Genomic DNA, 19,392 nt, shown 5'->3' with positions numbered 1-19,392 from the left:
ACGGCCAAGACTTGCTGTGATAGCGGCACAAGGTCACACGCTGGTCGTGTCCAGCCAGCGCGGCGCTCATTCACATTTGGCACGTCCTCATCCATTCATCAGTCCAGTACCGTAGACTAGACTAGACGAGGATTTGGACCTGGAAAGTGTCATGTGTTCACACACACACACACACACACACAAATATACTTCTATGAACAGGGTTCGTAATACCGTTGGCAGCCGAACTTACTCCATGTGCTACAGTGCGAGTATGAAGAAGACAGAGGGGGATCCAACAAGTGTTTCGCTTTTAAAACTTTTAAAGTGTTTACAGCACAATCTGTCAGGTTGGTGTCCGTACTGTAGGCTGACTGACCTTTTGAATCTGCTGTGCAGAGAAAAGAACATGCAGAAGAATTACTCATCATCAAGCTGTGGGACACGCAATTACAAAGTGTTCTTTATGCATCTTCAAATTGGACACGAGTGACCTCTGTTTGAGGTTAGTGAGGATTAGCGAGGGACTAATTTGAGGGGATTAAATCCACCACTGGCTATTACATTGAAGGATGAAAAAACTGCTTCCAGGAAAATCTGGAATTCTCCCGCTTAACTGTGACTTGTAAATCTCCTTTTTGGATCTCTCTTGGTGTTACTTAATCACAAAATTACAGTTGAACTTGGATTTGAAAAATAATATTATCATGTAATGGGAATTCACTGGGATTTAGCAAGTCTCGTGTTTTCCTCCTTATTCTTCTATAAACCAGAGAAGTTTAGTTTTTTTTAAAGTTTATTTAAAAAGAAAAAGACTCCTGAAGACAGTGCATGCCTTAGCATATAAAGCTGGATATGGAATATTATATATAAAAGACTTCCAGTGCTTTTCTCTCCGCCCAAAGAAACGCATCTTACTGTAAGTAATTCCACTTCACATGCCTGTAATGCCAGTATGCGCAATCATGTTGATATATGTATAGTTCAGAAGTAAATACGCATAAATAGAGTTGGCATTATTTCATTGCTTCAGGCAGAGTACTGTACACTCTGAGAAGCTAATCAGTCTGCAACTCTGTCTACAATGCAGACTAGAAAAAGACTATATATATATATATATATATATATATTTAAAATATGTTCAACTTCTCTCCACGCCGCGTTCAAGAAACGCTGTAAAAAAACGGTTGTTTCGCTAGATAAAAAGCTGCGGATCTGCAGCAGCACTGAGCAGTACTTTAAGGTAATGATGCCCAACGGTAATTCATAGCCAGAGACTTAATTAAAAGGCAGCTGGTGATCAATGTGATCTTTACACAGACAGAAAACAAGTAGTGATCTATTATTGTAACACGGGGAACTTTTAGAAGAGCTGGTCATTATTTATCCTGCCCGGCAGGCACAGTAAAGCATGAATGAGTGCGAGTGAGTACTTGTAAGAAGTCAGTGAAAGGGTTATTACTAATAAAATATACTATTAAAAGTTAAAGTCATAATGCAGAACGGCTCCAGTACTACATACTGCATGTTATTGGATTATAATTGATGTATTAGCCGGTCGATCTGGGGATAATTTAAACTACTTCATAAACTGCTGTTAAATCTATAACAATACTTTTTGAGCTGATCATTCTGTATGAAAAGAATCTGAATCTTCAACGCTTAAAAATAAAAGTGGAGTAAAAGGACAATATTTCCCTTTTAATATTTCCCTAGTAAATACCTCAAAATGAGTGCAGTACTTGAGTAAATGTACTTAGTTACTTGCCGCCATTGCTGCTCTCTAAACTATCAGCGAGAGATAGAGAGGATTAAAAACAAAGTTATTCTCAGTTATGTTGATTAACATGCCGCTCGTTCATCTTGTTGTACATCAAGACAGTAAAACGTTTGCATCGCTCCACTCCACTGCCAATAATGAGCCACAAAAAGGTAGCGCCGTAGTGATATAACCTCACATTACAGATGAAACTAATTGCAAATCACACGTTGAAGTGTTTGCCACAGTTGGTTTTCTTTCCAAGCTCGCAAAACAAATTATGGACTGGGGACTTATTTGAAGTTTTAGTATGCTGCTATTGTTTTCTTTATTGTGTGTGCAGTCATTTGGATGTAAATGATGCCGCACATTTAATCTACAAATGTTTGAATGTAGCCTTGTGAATGTAGGTGTGCTGTTTTAGAGGGTGTGGTAATATTGTTTCTTTATTGGATTAGCCCACTCCAACCATCAATCAATGCGTTCATTTAACCGCTAATCCCTTGGAAATGTGTCAATCACGAGTTAAAATAAAGGCTCTTTCCTATGGGAGTTCATCAACTCTGTTTTCCTTCACTTCTGTTTCCGTCAGCACTATTCTCCACTTCTTCCTCTAAGCACATCGCACTGTACTGCGAGCGTAGCTGCCATGCCCACTGTCTCACCCGCTCTGCGTCTATTTTGGTCGCGTGAGCGTGATAACCTCAACACTACTGTTCTGCCTTAATCTGTGCTCAACCATTCAGAGCGGCAGAGGCAGAGGCAGCATGCTCTGGGGCGAAAGCTCACACAGCCACGGGGGTCACATGTAGGATACTGTGTTGTTATTATAAACATTAATTGAAATGTCATAGAAGAACCTCTTCTATCAGTATCTATGTATCATGATCCGCAGTGTGCTGAGCCTTCCTTTTGTAATAATGTTCCCATGTGGGGATTATTGTATGCAATTAATGTATGCAGTTAATTTATGCACATTCTTTTAGACATTTCTTTTAAGGCTTAAGGCTCGACGCAGGGGAAAAAGGTGGAAGGGGAAGAAGTGAATGTATTTATGGATGAGGAGGAGGTTGAATGTTCTATTGATTTGTACCTGTAACCTGAGCAGCGGTAACAAAATAACAGCGGCTCAGCTCTACGAAAACAGGTACACACACGACTGACATCTCCAAACACGAGCGAGTGAACTGAGTGAACACTGATTACCCATCAGTCCAATCAGAACATTTCTGAGAAAACAAATGTATATGTTCGGACATATTGTTCAAAAAGTCGCCAGTAGGCTCGAGAACAACTGTTTTTCAAAACATGACCCATTTCCCCTCCTATTGTCTGCGTATGGAAGTCTGTCTCAGCAGGACAGTTTGACTGAGGACACTGATTTAATTCCTGGAATGATGTTGTCAGTTAGTGTATGATGGAGGAAAGAAGGAAAGAGACAAAGAGCTGAGAGATAACCGGGAGGTGACGGAGAGGCATGCTACATCCATCCAAGGCGCTGCTGCCTGCTATCAGTAAACAGAAGCAGACTCATTCTCTAAAACATCTAGAAAGATACACGAGAAGAATGCGTTGGACTTCAGTTAGCACTATTTGTCTGCAGACGGCGTACGTATATTTTCATTGATGATAGTTGATGGACGCCTCTTGGCCTGTAGGGAGTATTCAGCACGTCTTGCAGTAGATATTTGATTTGTATTGGAAGATATTGCCAATTACCAATGATATGTTGGCCACTTGGGAGCAGCGGAAACAAGTTGTGAACACATGTCACCTCTTGAGTTTATGTGGTGAACTTGCCAATTTACACATCCAGCAGTTACGCAGAAACATCATCTTTCCTTTAGAGTTGTGTTTCAATATATTCTCTGTCAGCTCGGTTGTTGGTCTCTACCAACTCCTCAGGGGAAATATCTGACTCCTAAACAGATATGCGCTCCGCTGTAGTCACCGGCTTGTTGCTAACTGTTGAAGCACGGTGCCTCGCAGGTAGTGTGCAGTAGATTTCTAGAGGTTTAAAGCAGGTCGCCGGAAGCGACGTAATGAGAGCGGAAGAGAGAGTGGAACCAAAAGAGTAAAGTTGCAGGTCAGACAGTTTAACAATGAGCTGAACTCATCAATGAATTTAGTTTAATTTTGTTCACCACTAGGAGCTCTCCCATTATGCTAAGCTAAGCTAACTGACGTCGCTTGTATATACGTAGAGTGGTATCGATCTACTCATCTAACTCTGCACAAAATATTTCAAATGATTTCAATTGTCTGACGACTTAACAATTTCATTTTGGACTTTGAGGAGTAACAATTTACATTTTTGTGAATCTTGTGGGCATTTGTATTTTTGTATTTGAAAACACAGCAGGAAAGGAAGCAAGAGAGGGAAAAAAGAAATCGGCTCGAAGCAGTTTTTTGCAAATGTCATGGAGGAGTGAAGGAGAGGAAGGGCGACTGCTGTATCTGGAGTTGTGGTTGTGCTAAGAAGGCAGTCAGGGAAGATTAGCGCCCATGTGAGAGCAGGAGGGATTTGACTGGATTGCACGGGGGTGACCTGCTGTGCTCATGCAAACATCAGCAAAATGAACACTTCCTTCCACATTTCACAGCGAGGGCACACTTTGCCCGAAATACCACGACCAATTACCAAATCTAGACCTCTCACCAGTACATGTATAAGGCTATCTGCTTCCATTTTACCTGCAGATCTACATCCTTGAAGTTATTGTCTTCGCTCGCAGGATTTACCATGATGCATATTGTATTATAATCAGCAAAACATTAAGTCCTAAATCCATAATAATGCAATAGTTCTGTAAATACACAGCCATACGGGGGCGCTGTGATATTATAACACATAACCCAAAGTGGAGCACCGGCACATTATCTAGTCTCACATACCTCCGACTGTGTCGCAGCATCATGAGTAACTACACTTGATATGCTATCTAATCTGTGCTGCAGTCACAAATGGACATCCATAATAACACTTCCCTATGATGTAATAATAGCTCATTGCTATAGTGATGCTCGTATACGAGACAATACAAATTGCTGTGTTTGGATACATAACAGCTAGACTTCAATAGATGATCACAGCAGCCGTTATGACAGATGGATGAAGGGTGCTTCTGTTAATCCATCCTCCTCCAACGTTAACTCTTGGGAAGTGAGAGTGGAAGAACCCGAAATGCTTCATTAGTTACAAATTAATTATTTTTGCACAAGGCATCATTACAGGATGTCTGCCATGAGTGGTGTTACTCCCCTCTAAATAACCAATGGATCATTGTGGGCCTCGTGGAGAATCAGTCAGTGGAGTATGGAGAGAGTGTAGTACACAGATCTGAAGAGCTTTCCTCAGCTAACTACCAGGGATCACCAATAATGTCTTACACACACAGAGACACACACACACACTCACAGACGGCAACCACTAACAACGGCCGAGCGAACAAAAATAACCCGAGATTAGCCTAATCTCCACCCTTATCACTTCAGCCCCCTCCCAAGACTGTATCTGTCGTCCGTCTGCTTACTGTACTGTGCACACCATGAGGAAGGACACTTGTGCTCACAGGGGGATATCCCACGGGGACGGACCGACGATCAAAGCCCGCTTTCGCTGATTTCTTCTCTTACTCAGAACTCTAGCGTTAATATAAATCACGAAAAGTATTTATATTGTTGCTGAATGTCAAAACTTCCAAGTTTAAAAACAAACAAAAGCTCAAATATAAGCAGCAGATGTTGGAAGAAGTAGCAGATGTTGATTTAGTTTGGCTGTTGTGGGGCTGCTCGAACACTCACACCCCAGGCTCAATAACAGAAGATGGCAGTGTGTGTGTGTGTGTGTGTGTGTGTGTGTGTGTGTGTGTGTGTGTGTGTGTGTGTGTGTGTGTGTGTGTGTGTGTGTGTGTGTGTGTGTGTCGCTCTGGTTCAGTCATTTGTATAGCATGAAAACATGGTTCCATTTTATTTTTTGGGGGGGGGAAAGAACTCTGATTAAAAGACTTTTATTTGTCTGTATTGCATAAGATTTGGCCTCCTGTCTGGACAAACTACTCCTTCTCGTTTCCTCCGTCTGCCTCTCGGCATCACTGCCTGTCTGTCTCTCTGTCTTTTCTGTGCGGACGTGTCTGTTTATATCTTACATCAAATAACGGGCCAAACTGAGAGACAGACTGACAGTGACAGTAAGAGATGAAGAAACAGAGACAGATATCAAGAGGCACTCTCAGCGGACGAGTATACAACATTTCAAATGTCATAAATCAGCTTACAGTGATGGTGTGATAGAAAGTGACCTGTAAAGCCAGGTACACAGGGAAGCTCCATGAATATGATCTATAAGCAGTTTTTACACACACACACACACACACTTTAATGTCCTTATGTTGTCACAGTGGACAGAACATTTGTTTATAAAGAGAAAGAACACTAACAGCATGTCTCTTAGACTTTTTCATTTTTAATTGACAGCACAGAGTTTAGCACAATAGCAAAAACAACAACATCTGTCAACTTCAAGTACAACAGTTATGCATGTATAATCAATGATCTCATTATTGGTTTAAGCCTGTTTGTCCATTTAACTGCTGCAGACATGTGCGCGTGACAAATTGATTCACATTTAGGTGGAAAGGGTTTAGCTACTCTAATCTAGGCAACAAGAAAAACAGCCTTGTTTTAAGCGTCGTGAATTCTTTAGATTCAGTAGTTGTTGTTATTTTTAGCCTGAGACATAAGAGAAAAAGCATAAAGAGCTTTAATTGATCCTTGAAAACACATTGTTTTAATAGACGTAGTGATTCATTTGTTTATTTCAAGCTCGAAACACAAAGGCTGCTGACGATATAGTCTTTTTATTAACCTATATTTCCCCTCACTGCCTCCCTCTCCCTCCTCCTGTTTGATCACGAAGGCATCTACATGACACACTTTTGTCGTGCGACTGTACGTGTGGCGCATCCAATACGCGATATGATATCAAGAGCAACGCCGCCTGCACATCAACTCCAATCCACACTTATTAATAATTGAACCAATACATTTTAATAAAAGCGTGTATTGGAGCTGCTGTGCAGGCATTTCTCATTTTAATCACCTCGTATTCAAAGTGTGTGTAAAACTACTTCCAGTCTCTGAAGTGTAGCTGTGGCCTTATAATCAGTGTGTTTAAAACTATACTTTCCCCTGTACTTTAAAACCACGGGTCTGACAATTAACTTTGTACTCTAATCCGTATGATCAAGCACTCAACACTCTACTTCAGTTAACAAGACCAACTAGCCACAGAAGGAGCACTAAGTGACTTGGCAATGTGGGAAATGGGTTAAATCTACAGGGGATGAAAGGGGGAAACTTGTTCTTTCCGGCGGTCGAGTGGGGATTTTCCAGCCCGCGGGGCCAAGAGTGAGCTTCCCTCAGTGAGCAGAGCAAGAACGCGATTCAAAGCACATTATGTTCATCATCAGGGAGCCGTGTCTTAAAACAAAGAGGACAACAACACAAGAGGGGGGAGAACACTGTCGAGCCCATTAGGTTGTGCGTGTGTGTGCGTGTGTGTGTGCGTGTGTGTGTGTGTGTGTGTGTGTGTGTGTGTGTGTGTGTGTGTGTGTGTGTGTGTGTGTGTGTGACTTTAGTCGCTTGTTTTTGTGCAGTTGTCACAATCAGAATAAAAATGTGGTTTATAGCCAAGGAGGTTTTCACATACAAGGAATTTGCTTTGGTGTGTAATGGTGCTAACATAAACACAGTAGGAGAAATAAAGAATAAGAGCAAATGTGTGTGTGTGTGTGTGTGTGTGTGTGTGTGTGTGTGTGTGTGTGTGTGTGTGTGTGTGTGTGTGTGTGTGTGTGTGTGTGTGTGTGTGTGCTGCACTAGAAAGAGCTGCTCCCCCAACAAATGTGAGCTGATAAATTTAGTACATTATTATCTGTGGGAGAAAGATAATTCTACATTTTAAATCCCTTAATATATTTAATGACGCACAAACTAAAGCTCAAATGAATCAAGTGACAACTGCGGTAAGAGAAATGACAATATACAGGATTTAAACGGCACATTTATTTGCATATTTTTTTGTGTTATTAATAGCGTGTTCATTGTCCGATGTATTTAACGTCGACGCTGGTGCTATGACACTTTACAGGGAAAGGTTTCCCTTCTCACTCACAACATGTCAAATGTGTGACAGGCAGATTGTCACACATACAGACACGTGACAGAGCTCTTTAACCCCCTGCAGGCTGCAGCTCACACACTCCAGACAACAAAGGTCTGCTTCGCCTCCAACAGCCTGCACAGTCATGCTCTGCAGTACCACATACAGGGTGGGGTGGGGTGGGGGGGTATTCCCAAATCTGTTTATACAATGACCAACAAAAAATGCTACCACACCCTGTTGTGTCCTCCAACAGCAAAGCACATTATCCAAAGCGGAGCTACCATCTGATTTGCACGCACAAGCCTTCCTGTCAGAAAGTCAAACCTGAATGAAAAAGATACAAAACACTTCTACGTCACATTTCATTTAACTCACGCTTTTGTCCAAAGCGACTTACAATAAGTGCAAACAATCACACGGATGCAAGAACCTTGCAAGTACATTAGTTTCAAATCGGTATAATCATTTTAAATGCAGTACAATAGCTTCAAATAAGCCAAACCGAAGTAAGTGCTACATACAGACATAATTGTCTCTAATTAGTTATTGGCCAAGTTGCTGTAGAAACAGGTGGGTTTTCAGTCTGTGAAGATTTCTGCTGACCTGATATAAATGGGGGAAGCACGCTCGTGGTTGACATGAAAATGCTAATTTGTTCGCAAGTTTTTTCCATAAAAAGGGGCAGCTGTTTTAAGACTTGCTCAACCAAATGGGATAAATCATGCACAAGCACCACTGTGGAGCTTGAACACTGATGAAAGAAGAAGAGGGAACAGTCACTGTTCCGTAGCCAATTGCTTCGTAGCACTGGACAGCACATTTGCTTCCTCACTGCTACCCTTTCGCCCAATTATGGATATCGGTCGATGGTATCCGCACAGCGCTTGTATTTAGCTGTATCCTAATTCTTTATCATCATGTTCCTTTTGTTCCGTTGTGTTGCTGTTGTTTGAGATGAAAGCACAGGTTAAATCTGAACTGCACCTTTTATTTAACGAGCCTTTGAATTTACTAAACGTCAGCAGACCAGTGGTGGAAAAGATCATTAATAATAAAGCACTAAGCTCTGAAACAATCCACCTGCAAAATAATAAGTCTTAATAAGCTGGAAGGACATAAAGTGAGATACCGAACAAAAGGAAAAGCAACAAAAAATCACTTCAAACGGTGGAGGAGCACCAAAGCAGAGACAGGTGACTCAGATCGCAGCTGCGTGGAGGATGTAGGTGGCACTGATATGATTGATGTGTCCCTAGATGTATCCAAACGCACACTAGAAATGTCTCGTCAGAATCACATTGTGCGTTGGATATCGAGTTTATTACAAGTGCATCGTTTGTCTCCTCTTGAAAAAGGTGGAGAGATTCCACTGTATATTAATCTGTGATCATTCGCCTTCATGCAATCTGTAAAAGCTCAATCTAGCGGACTTGTATCGCGTTCCTTCAATGCGTGTGCACTCCACTCGTGACGCACAGGCTGCTGCCTCCGTTTGCTAAATGACAAACCAGATTTACAAAAACAAGTTCCAGTGTCCCAACTTTGTCTTGTTGGGGCAAATTAAATATAACCAACCAGCTGTGCAGCCTCGGCTACGTGTGCACGGAATCTGGGCTAACTAACACCTGCGCCGAACTTAACATGTCCTGAGTTGTACAACTTTCCTTGCACAGTTACTGTAAATCTCCAGGAGCAGCAGCAGCAGTGTGTCATTTCTTTTCCAGGAACTCAAAATTGAACTCCAAATATTATCTGATTCAATTGTGTGCGAGTCATTATTTCCATTATTTGTCTTCGCTGCAGTGAGGATGGATAATTACAGTATATTTCAGGAAGGAAACAGATCGCCTGTGCTAACAAGCTGTCATATGCCACCCCTATGCTACTGGGTATAAAGAATCCAGATGCACACAACACATAGACATGACACAGTCCCACAACAGTCCTCAGCCTCGCACGTCACGTCAGATCACATCACATCACATAACAGGAAACAGTTATATACAGTCATCAGCCAGCGGCTCTGCTCCAACAGTTCTTTCACAGTGGAGGGTCCTGCAGCCGGTCGCATCTCTGCTCCCAAATACTGTATGTGTTCTGCAACTAAATGCCATTTAAGAGAAAGATGGTAATGAGGCCAGCCTCCTTTTGGTTATCCTCCTACTGTATAAATGTAATTCTCTGTTCTCTGTGGTGAATGCATCGTAGACTTATAGATTCATGTTGTCTTTGTGTAGCGCCGCAGTCACTGTGATAAATCGCATGTAGGTGCAGTTTGAACGGAGCGGCGGTCGATGGCATGCAAACGAACAAACAAACACTATTGGGTCACGTTTTCAAAACCTTTGTAATTACAGCTTGTAATTGAAGTAAGGACAGAGAGAAGGAGGCTCAATGCAGTAGAACATCAATCAGGGGAACATAGTACTGGAATCAGTGTTGCTTTTGTGGGATACACACACACACACACACACACACAGATAAATGTAACACATACTGCCCTCCTCCCTCTGTTTCTTCTCTCTCTCGATTTCCATCTGTCTTTCTTGCTCTATCTTTCAACCCCTCGCATGATTCAGCACACCTTCTGTGTGTGTGTGTGTGTGTGTGTGTGTGTGTGTGTGTGTGTGTGTGTGTGTGTGTGTGTGTGTGTGTGTGTGTGTGTGTGTGTGTGTGTGCCTGTGCTTATGCACCTGTGTCCCAGCATGGGACTGGAGCGGAGGCCTCGAGGCACTGAGGACTTGGCGTAGCTATTCAGAGACAGGTGAATCAAGTCCACAGGAGTCCATCAACCAAAGACGACTAATCTCCTTCAACACCTCACTGTCTCTTGCTGAGGTAGCAAATTATACTACACAGTGACATAATCATGATCTCCTTTCTATCTTACGATGCCTGTGCCTTCTGTCAGATTATTATATTGTATATAAATATTAAATGTTATTCTTTTACTGTTGAAAATGCAGCCCTCTTATCAACCTGCTCTTGTCTCAGACCTTGATATGAAGTCTGTCTTTCTTTACATGAATGTATGCAAGTGCCGTGTGCGACAGGTAAAGAAGAGCTATTTTTCTAACAACGTATATCAAGAAACACCTTTAAAGTTATGTCTCGACAAACATCCACACCTCCGCTGTCTGTTGACAGTCTAAAGATAGAAGTCTGCTGGGAGACTTTCACACTATAGTGTGGGTTATTTCAGTGGAGACCAAATGTAGTCCGCGTGAAGTAGTACTTCTCCCACGCTGTGAACTACACACCCAGGTTAGTTTATATTTCCCCTCCTTTTAGATCAATTTACAGACTGAGCTGTGAATCAAGCGTGCACCTTTGGACGAGGGATCCCTGCGGACACTATAATTAAACAGACCTTTGCATCATGCTGTGCAGTCGGCTGCAGCAGGTACTACCGATCTCTTGTTAAAAACAAAAAACAATTAGGCAGCTTAAAAGACAGATCTTCAAAGCAGTATCTTTTCCAGGCATTAGCGTAACATGAATAGAACAATCTGATCTTGAGAAGTGACTCAGTCTCTCACGTTGATGTTGCTTTTGTGTGACAGCTCCGTGATTCTGATGCTGACAAAGTGGAGCTGCACATAAAGGCGGCTAGCAAAGCGGACACTCGCTACAGGCAGCTGCAATGTGCGTCACACACATTCACTTTACTTTAAATATATAAAGAATATAGATCTTATTGCACGCCGGAGATCATGAAATAAACCAACATCAGGGATTCAGGGGAGACTCCACTTTACATCAAGACTGCACACTGTGCATACACAACTCTGGTGATGACACGATGGCTTGAGATGATGACGCAGACTTACAAAGAAGAAGAAGTGTACCGCTCAGGAAGTGCACTGTGTGTCTTATCAGCGTAGTGGCTCGGCACGTTTGGGGTAGGAATACGATTCTAAAGTAAGGTGGGAGGTGAAACCGATCACTTTACCTCATGTCTTGCTACCGTAGTATGTTTGTACTAATTATAGGGGTTGGCAGTCATTGTGTAACTCAGCATGTGTGACAGTGTGTAACAACAACAGTATCATAATACAGTTGACTGTGCAACATGACCAGACAACATGTATTGTGATACACATCAATATATGTTCAACTAGAGAGAAAAACAAGCCTCGAAATTGGAGGTAAAATGCATCTACCGCATGCATTCACTCTATTATTAAGTAGCTATTTATTAATTACGGTTAAGTAGGGTTACAGTGTGTAACACAAACACACACTTAAATGTCAATAGGACAAATCTCCCTCAGTATCAAAATTATCATGACAGATAGATAGATAGATAGATAGATAGATAGATAGATAGATAGATAGATAGATAGATAGATAGATAGATAGATAGATAGACAGATAGAGAGATAGAGAGAGAGAGAGATAGATAGATAGATAGATAGATAGATAGATAGATAGATAGATAGATAGATAGATAGATAGATAGATAGATAGATAGATAGATAGATAGATAGAGAGAGAGAGAGAGATAGATAGAGAGATAGATAGATAGATAGATAGATAGATAGATAGATAGATAGATAGATAGATAGATAGATAGATAGAGAGAGAGATAGATAGATAGATAGTTGTACAGTCTGCCACTGAACACGCTCCTCTACCGGGTGAATGTGCTGTGCAGAGGCTGGTGGGCGTTGTCCAGGATGGATGACAGTTTCTCAAGGGTCCTTCTCTCTGCTACTGTCATCAGGGAGTCCAGCTCTGTGCCCACTACAAAGCCAGCCTCTGCTAGTTTATTAATAAAAGATATATAGTAATATAATAATAATAATAAATTGTTATTTGTTATTTGTCGCACTAATAGAGATTATACAAGCTTAGACTAATGTTAGATCTCTAGTTGTGCCGTGTGCTAGATTAGCTTGCAAAAGGTTGTACTAAATTTCCAACGCAGCATCACTGAGAGAAACAATAATTAGGTCCCAACAGATGTCTTATAAAACAATGAGTCATGACTCTTCTGCAGAGAACATACTTTATCAAATATGGTAAATAGTTTCAGTTTGCTATGTCTAAAGTGTGACCACTAACATGTTTTAGTCTGAAGCTGAGATGTTCATCATAATTCTCAATTATGGTCACTATACCTTTAACTGAGAAAAGGCTGCAATATAAGATGAGTCATAACATGAGTTAAGTAATACAGTTCTGTAAAGGGCAGGTTTACTAATAAGTTCAAACTATTGTAGAGTCACGGAGTAATTCTGTGCAGGGCCTCATAAAATGGGTAAGGGGGGGGGGGGGGGGGGGGGGGGGGGGAGCTGGTACGCTGCCACAAGCCCAACCTGAGCCCTTGTGCTCGAGCTGGGATCTGGCGGGAGGCCTGGTGGCTGTGATGAGCCAGATGTGGCACTGGGAGCTGTGGGGTTTCTCTACAGCAGTTTGAAAATGTTTCCCCCTTGGTCTGCTTTCTGCATGTTTTATATTAAACACAATTAACCAACCTCAGCACTGAACGGGGTGGTATCTAAATCTATCCCCGGAAGATCTCTCCGACAGGTATATCCAAAGGTTAAAAGCAGAAGTTGGAACTGCGACTGTAAGGTCATTGGGATAATTAGCTCTGTATCTGAGAGGACATGAATTAATAAGAATAACATGAGGGAGGCAGGGTTAGCAACGAATAGGAGCATGGGGGCAAAAGTGCCCTTGAAAGATCTAAAAATGCCTTTGAAAAGAAAGATGAAATATAGCTACAGGCGCATATTCAGCAGACGTGTCGGGGAGCAACATTAGCATTTTATTTGGAGTCCAATCGTCACTCTCCATTTGCACTCTGTTTTGGTCTCCACCAACTCCAGAGGGAAATATCTGGAGCTGTGGCTGATAAATTCTACATATTTACCTGCTAGTCGCTAACTTTGTTTCTGATGTTTGGTGCTGCGTGGGGAAGTGTGCAGAAGGTTTATCAGATTATTTTTTGGGTAATGATCGTAAAGAGCTGAAAGATGCTAAAACGCTGAGTAGAGATGAGGGGAACTGCAGAATCGAGGGATAATTCTTTGTGGGTCAAATGACCTAAAATGCTTAAGATCATATCAAAAAGGCAACAAGCACAATCACACGGATATGAGAAGAATCACTGAGTTACTTCCAGATGTGTAAACCGTGCACCAGCCTCCATTTGGTTGGTGCACGGTTTAAATTGTGGTGTTTCAGTGCACAGCGTATATTTACTGCTCTGCCTGACCTTCACACTGTTTGCTGCAATTTCCCTAAGCACTGTGCATTGCAATAATCATGTGTGAGCAAACAAATGAATTAATGATTGAACAAAACGCACAGAGGAGCCTGCATACAGATAGAAATAGTAGCATATAGTAGCATGAACACCACAAGTAATTGGAAATAAGCAGTGGCTATAAATGCTGTGATACATTGCATTGGAGAATTGTTGAGCAGATGTATATTGTATTTCCTTATCAAATAAAAATGAAATGAATAAGCTGGGGTCAGAGAACTAAATAAATTCCATTTTAAAATGCAGAATAGGTAGTATTAATACTAATTCCAACTATTGCATTAAATATAGAATTTCTTTCTTCAAATCTTTATTTATATGACTAATTGGCACAGCCAGATGGAGTCATCTACTACTCCTCTCTAATGAGTGACAATGGGAGTAAGATGTAAATGCATCAGTTCCTTTGTGGGCTCTATACTGTTACCACTCAGCTGTTTTACTTAGACCATAATAAACCCAGCAGCCGCTTCCCAGAAGTACTGTCCGTGAGAGGTTCCTGTTTTAAGTACTCTTAACAAAGGAAAGCCAACTATTTACTATTAAATGACTTAAGCAAAAATCTTTACAATCCTTTTAACATGTATAGGTGCTCCTGTGAGGCTGAAAGGAAGCTGGTCGGAGTGTGAGGCCCGGGAGAAGAAGCAGAGGACACCACAGAATAAGACCAAGAATGTTGGCGGAAAAACAAATCTGACTTAGCCCAGTTCTGGGTCCAGCGCTGATGAAATAACAACCCTCTTTACTTCCCAGATGGAGGGAAGAGCTGGTGACAAAGTGAAAAGAGGGGGGCAGGGAGCACACGACAGATGAAGGAATGACGGACACGCAGGCTGCAAGATGATTTATTGTTGAAATGCACTCTCTGAATAACTAACGGGGTCCATCCCAAGGCTGATGTGATGATGTTTCACTGCTTGAAACCCGCTATGACGGCAGGAGACTGTATTTGTCCCTCCATTAAAGTGCTAATCCTGCATCCTACACCTAACATGTTACGACAGCTTGGAATATTTCCACCGAGTGCCTTTTCTTTCCTCTCACGCCTCCTGTGGATGTGTCTGATTCGCTGTTGTTTTATGATTCGGTGTGTCTATTTAATGTGGTTACACCAAAAATAACTGTCCTGTTTCTTTACTGTATTCCTAAGCACACAAAGAGGTTAGACACAACAACATGTGGAGAACGACGTGGTGCTGAAGATGAATGAAAGACAATTGGAGATGTAGAGGAATGACTGAGCATGAGAGAGACAAAGTGCTGTGAGCTCTGCTGTTGTATCCAGGCATTATGACACATCCCTGTATACTGCGCTGCCTCCCTGTATGCTCACTGCAGATTTTCATTAACCTTGCGGCACCGTCTATTTGTGTTTCTAACCTGGTCCATACCATCTCATCCTCCCACTGCATGCAGCTCTGCAAACTATATGGCAATATCATATACAGTACAGCCCGTCTCAATTCATAATCAACTTCCCACATAGTGTGCATGCCAAATATCAAGCAACTAAAAATCCATATGTGTGTGTGTGTGTGTGTGCGTGCGTGTGCGTGTGTGTGTGTACAGTAAATCCACGTTTGGACTGGCGCTTGAATAATGCTCTGCCGAAGCATGACTAATGCTTTTGTTTTTCAAATGTCACATTATGCAGTAAGGGTAATACAACATAGCTTAAAACATACACTGACAGAGAACTATAAGCTACCATAAACACTATAAAAGTCGTCTGCCTCATTGGTACCCGAGCACAAAGATGATCTTTTCCTGCTGCATAAATGTTCACTGATCCATACCATGGGGGCTGGGGATGGGACACGCTGTACAAATGTTACTCGCTCCACAATTTACACCAAGTTCTGTCCAGAAACTGCTCTTGGACTTTAGCCGTTACTGTGCCAGCGAAAGAGCGTGTTTGCCAAATGCATCTTTATACAATAAATAATAAATGTTCCTTTGCAGTGAGTGAACTCCAAAGCTCAGGTCGAGCCCTGACAACAACACAATTTGCTTCAACCAGTGTGTAACAAGTATCATGGATAACAGCAGCGATAACAACAGAGGAGTCAGACACTAAGGGGCGGACAGGGAGCTGTGGGGCAAGGACGTTCGGGACGAGGTGAGCAAGGGCAGTTAGCTCATTAAATGGATTTATAGTCAGCCACTTACATTTTTATTTAAACTACATTTTAAATCAAACTTAATGTCAGCGCTTTTGGTCATGATGTGAACATGTATCCATCTGCTGGAATGCTTCGGTCGTGATATGGAGAAGAACAATCTTTCAGTGTGTAATGAAATCGTTACCAGGGGAAGGAGAAGGCTACAGCTTGGTTAAACATTATATATATATATATCACATATGAATATATCGCTCTCTGTAAATTACATACGAAGCCTTTTCTTCTGAAAGAATGGAGGCATTACTTTTGGTTTCTGATTTTGAATTAATTTCACCCATCAATGAGCTTAAACTGACATTATTACTTGTTATCCACAGATAAGCCTTCTGACCGGTGGTGATTGACAGCACCTATTAGTATTAAACATGCACAATTATATCTGTGCGTTAACCTTTCAAGGTTGTTGCCGTGCTACTGGGAGAAAAAAAACGCCCAGACGAAGACCCACCGTGCAGAACAGAGAACTAAACAACCATAACTCTCTTACTCTGCTGCCCTGCTCTCTGCTTTTATAATCTCCTTCTCTGCTCACCGGTGTACACAGAGAAACACACACATACTCACCTCCTCCCACTGATGTATGTATCTGATGAGTCGGGACAGTCTCAACAGACGCAGAAGACTGAGGATCTTGGTGAAGCGGACGATTCGCAGGGCACGGGCCGTTTTATATACCTCCGAGTCAAAGCCTTTCTCCACTATTAAAAAGATATAATCCACTGGAATGGAGGAGAGGAAGTCCACAACGAACCAGCTCTTCAGGTAATTCATCTTGATGACTTTTGGGTCGAGGATGATCTCTGAGCTTTCCTCGTTGACGATCCCCGTCCTGAAGTTCATGACCAGGTCCACCAGGAAGATGGTGTCCGAGGCCACATTGAAGACCAGCCAGGTGGTGGTAGTCTGCTCTGAGAAGAAGGTTATTCCTACAGGAATGATGATTAGATTCCCCATCATCATGATGAGCATTATCAGGTCCCAGTAGAACCTGCAAAGAGACACACATGAATCAGTGATGCAAGGTAGAAAAACATGTTGCAGACATGCAGGCAGAGTGTGTTCACACAGGTGTAAGTCAACTTTGTCTCAGAGTATAAAGACGTCAAAGTATTGCATCAAAATCCTCCATTAAGGCTGTAAAGCTAAGATTGAGTCAAGAAAGCATTAAAGTAAAGGTTGTAAAGAATATACAGAGTCTCCAGCGGCTCTGCTAGGCGATACAACACAGCAGGGCTTTGAGATGAATGCTAACGTCAGCATGCAAACATGCTTACAATTACAATTGAAAGTACAGCAGAGGCTGATGGAAATGTTTTGCAGGTATTTAAAAATATTTAAATGTTGACGTGATTATAGCAGGATCGCCAAAGTTATTACATTTCACCCTGAGGGGAACATAAACGTCTGTACCAAATTTCATGAAAATCCATCCGATAGTTGTGGAGACATTTCACTCAAAACCACAGATATCAACCTCATGGTGACAATAGAGGAAAGGTCAGGGGGTTACTATAGTCCGCAGGATTGATCCTCTGGGGAACAGGAATATCTGTACACCACTACACAGCAATCCATCCAAAGTTCTACTACCAGCATGTCATGTAACATTTGGACAATGCGACTAAAAGAAACTAACAATAATCAGTAGGGAATTGTTTAAGACTAAGAGAAGTAAGAAGGATTATCTCCAGATTTGACAGCTACCTATATGCTGATGTTGTTACCTAAATATCTTCTTAGTCTTTTGTCAAAGTAAACTATGATTCAAGGGCATCAACAAACGCGCCGCTGGCACTGGCTGTGCGTGTAAAGGGCCCCGTTAGAACGAGACCCTTTCGTCCTCCTTGCTGTGTTAATGTCCCTGCCCTCTGTCTGGTGATGAACAGAGCCAGAAGTGATTCATCAGCACCCTGCTCTTTTCACGAAGTGTCCTGTGCCTCGATAAAGGCCGAGCAACCGTGAATGAAAATAGATGCTTTCAGGAATCCTATCTCGTGCTAAAAACTGTCCACTGACGCCATCGCTGCCTGCCTCTGCTCTGCCTTGCTGCCCGTCTATTGCTGCTGTTGAAGATGGAAATGGACTGGCTGGCTGGTTGGCAGGCTGCCTTGTCTGGCTGGCCACGCAGTAATGGATCTGTTTGAATGAATTAAGACAAGGCCTTGGCTTTATAAATATCCACAGATCATGTGTCCGATAATTGTCTTCACTCCAACTAAACAGCGGTCATCTAGGTGGTTCATAATATCTACCATAGGTATTTTTACACCAGCAGAAATTGAACTGGGGCCTATGAAGTGGACTCTTCATATGGAGACTTGAATACACGCACACACACACACACACACACACACACACACACACACCTTTAAGCCTATTGCCATCCCTTACGCCGACATGCCAGGATACTGTTCACACAGTTCTTTTTATTTATATTTAAATGATTAATGTGGGACCGCAGATGACGCCATCTGCTATGATTCATCTTTTCAATTGCTTCGGAAGAATACAAACTGGAAAAAACTATTCAAATCTGAGGGGAGCAAGAACAAAAATAAAGATGAAACAATGATTATTACGATATCTTTAGGGATCTTTGAAGAAAACACAGTTCATGATCGAGAATTAAGTAATTGATCAAATTGATGCCAAAAGTACTGCTTTGATCAAAACTGCATTATTTTCAAATTAAAACAGTGTTATAACTAACATTGACAAAACAGTATTAAATTAATAAGATTTCATCAATCAGGGTTTAAAAGGAAATATCCTTATACCAGTCAAGAATTCAATATTAGCATCTGTTAGATTGCTATGTTTTAAGTTATGGAAATGAGGGATGTTTTCCGCTCATTGATACAGCATAAACAAAAGCCCACATATGCCCACATCTCGAGGATATTTCTGTTTCCCTCATGACTTGTGTAGGTGGCATTTATACTGTACGTGACCTCTTAGACACCCACTTATCTAATGAATAAAATATCATGTTTCACTTCTTGAATTGGAAACAGCTAAACATGCTGCATTA

General features: G+C 41.7%; 1 protein-coding gene across 1 annotated transcript in view; it reads right to left on the bottom strand.

Annotated features, from left to right (window-relative positions):
- hcn1 (hyperpolarization activated cyclic nucleotide-gated potassium channel 1) overlaps positions 1-19,392 on the bottom strand; it is a 63,407-nt gene that overhangs the window by 39,784 nt on the left and 4,231 nt on the right. The window contains exon 2 of the mRNA XM_029444617.1: positions 16,926-17,349. Coding sequence (XP_029300477.1) covers positions 16,926-17,349 — 424 coding nt within the window. The remainder of the gene's footprint in view (positions 1-16,925; positions 17,350-19,392) is intronic.

This window comes from Cottoperca gobio, chromosome 12 (genome assembly GCF_900634415.1).
Source record: "Cottoperca gobio chromosome 12, fCotGob3.1, whole genome shotgun sequence".
Classification (NCBI taxonomy): Eukaryota; Metazoa; Chordata; class Actinopteri; order Perciformes; family Bovichtidae; genus Cottoperca; species Cottoperca gobio.
Note: the sequence above shows the minus strand (reverse complement) of the source record. Positions and strands in the feature narration are given on the sequence as shown.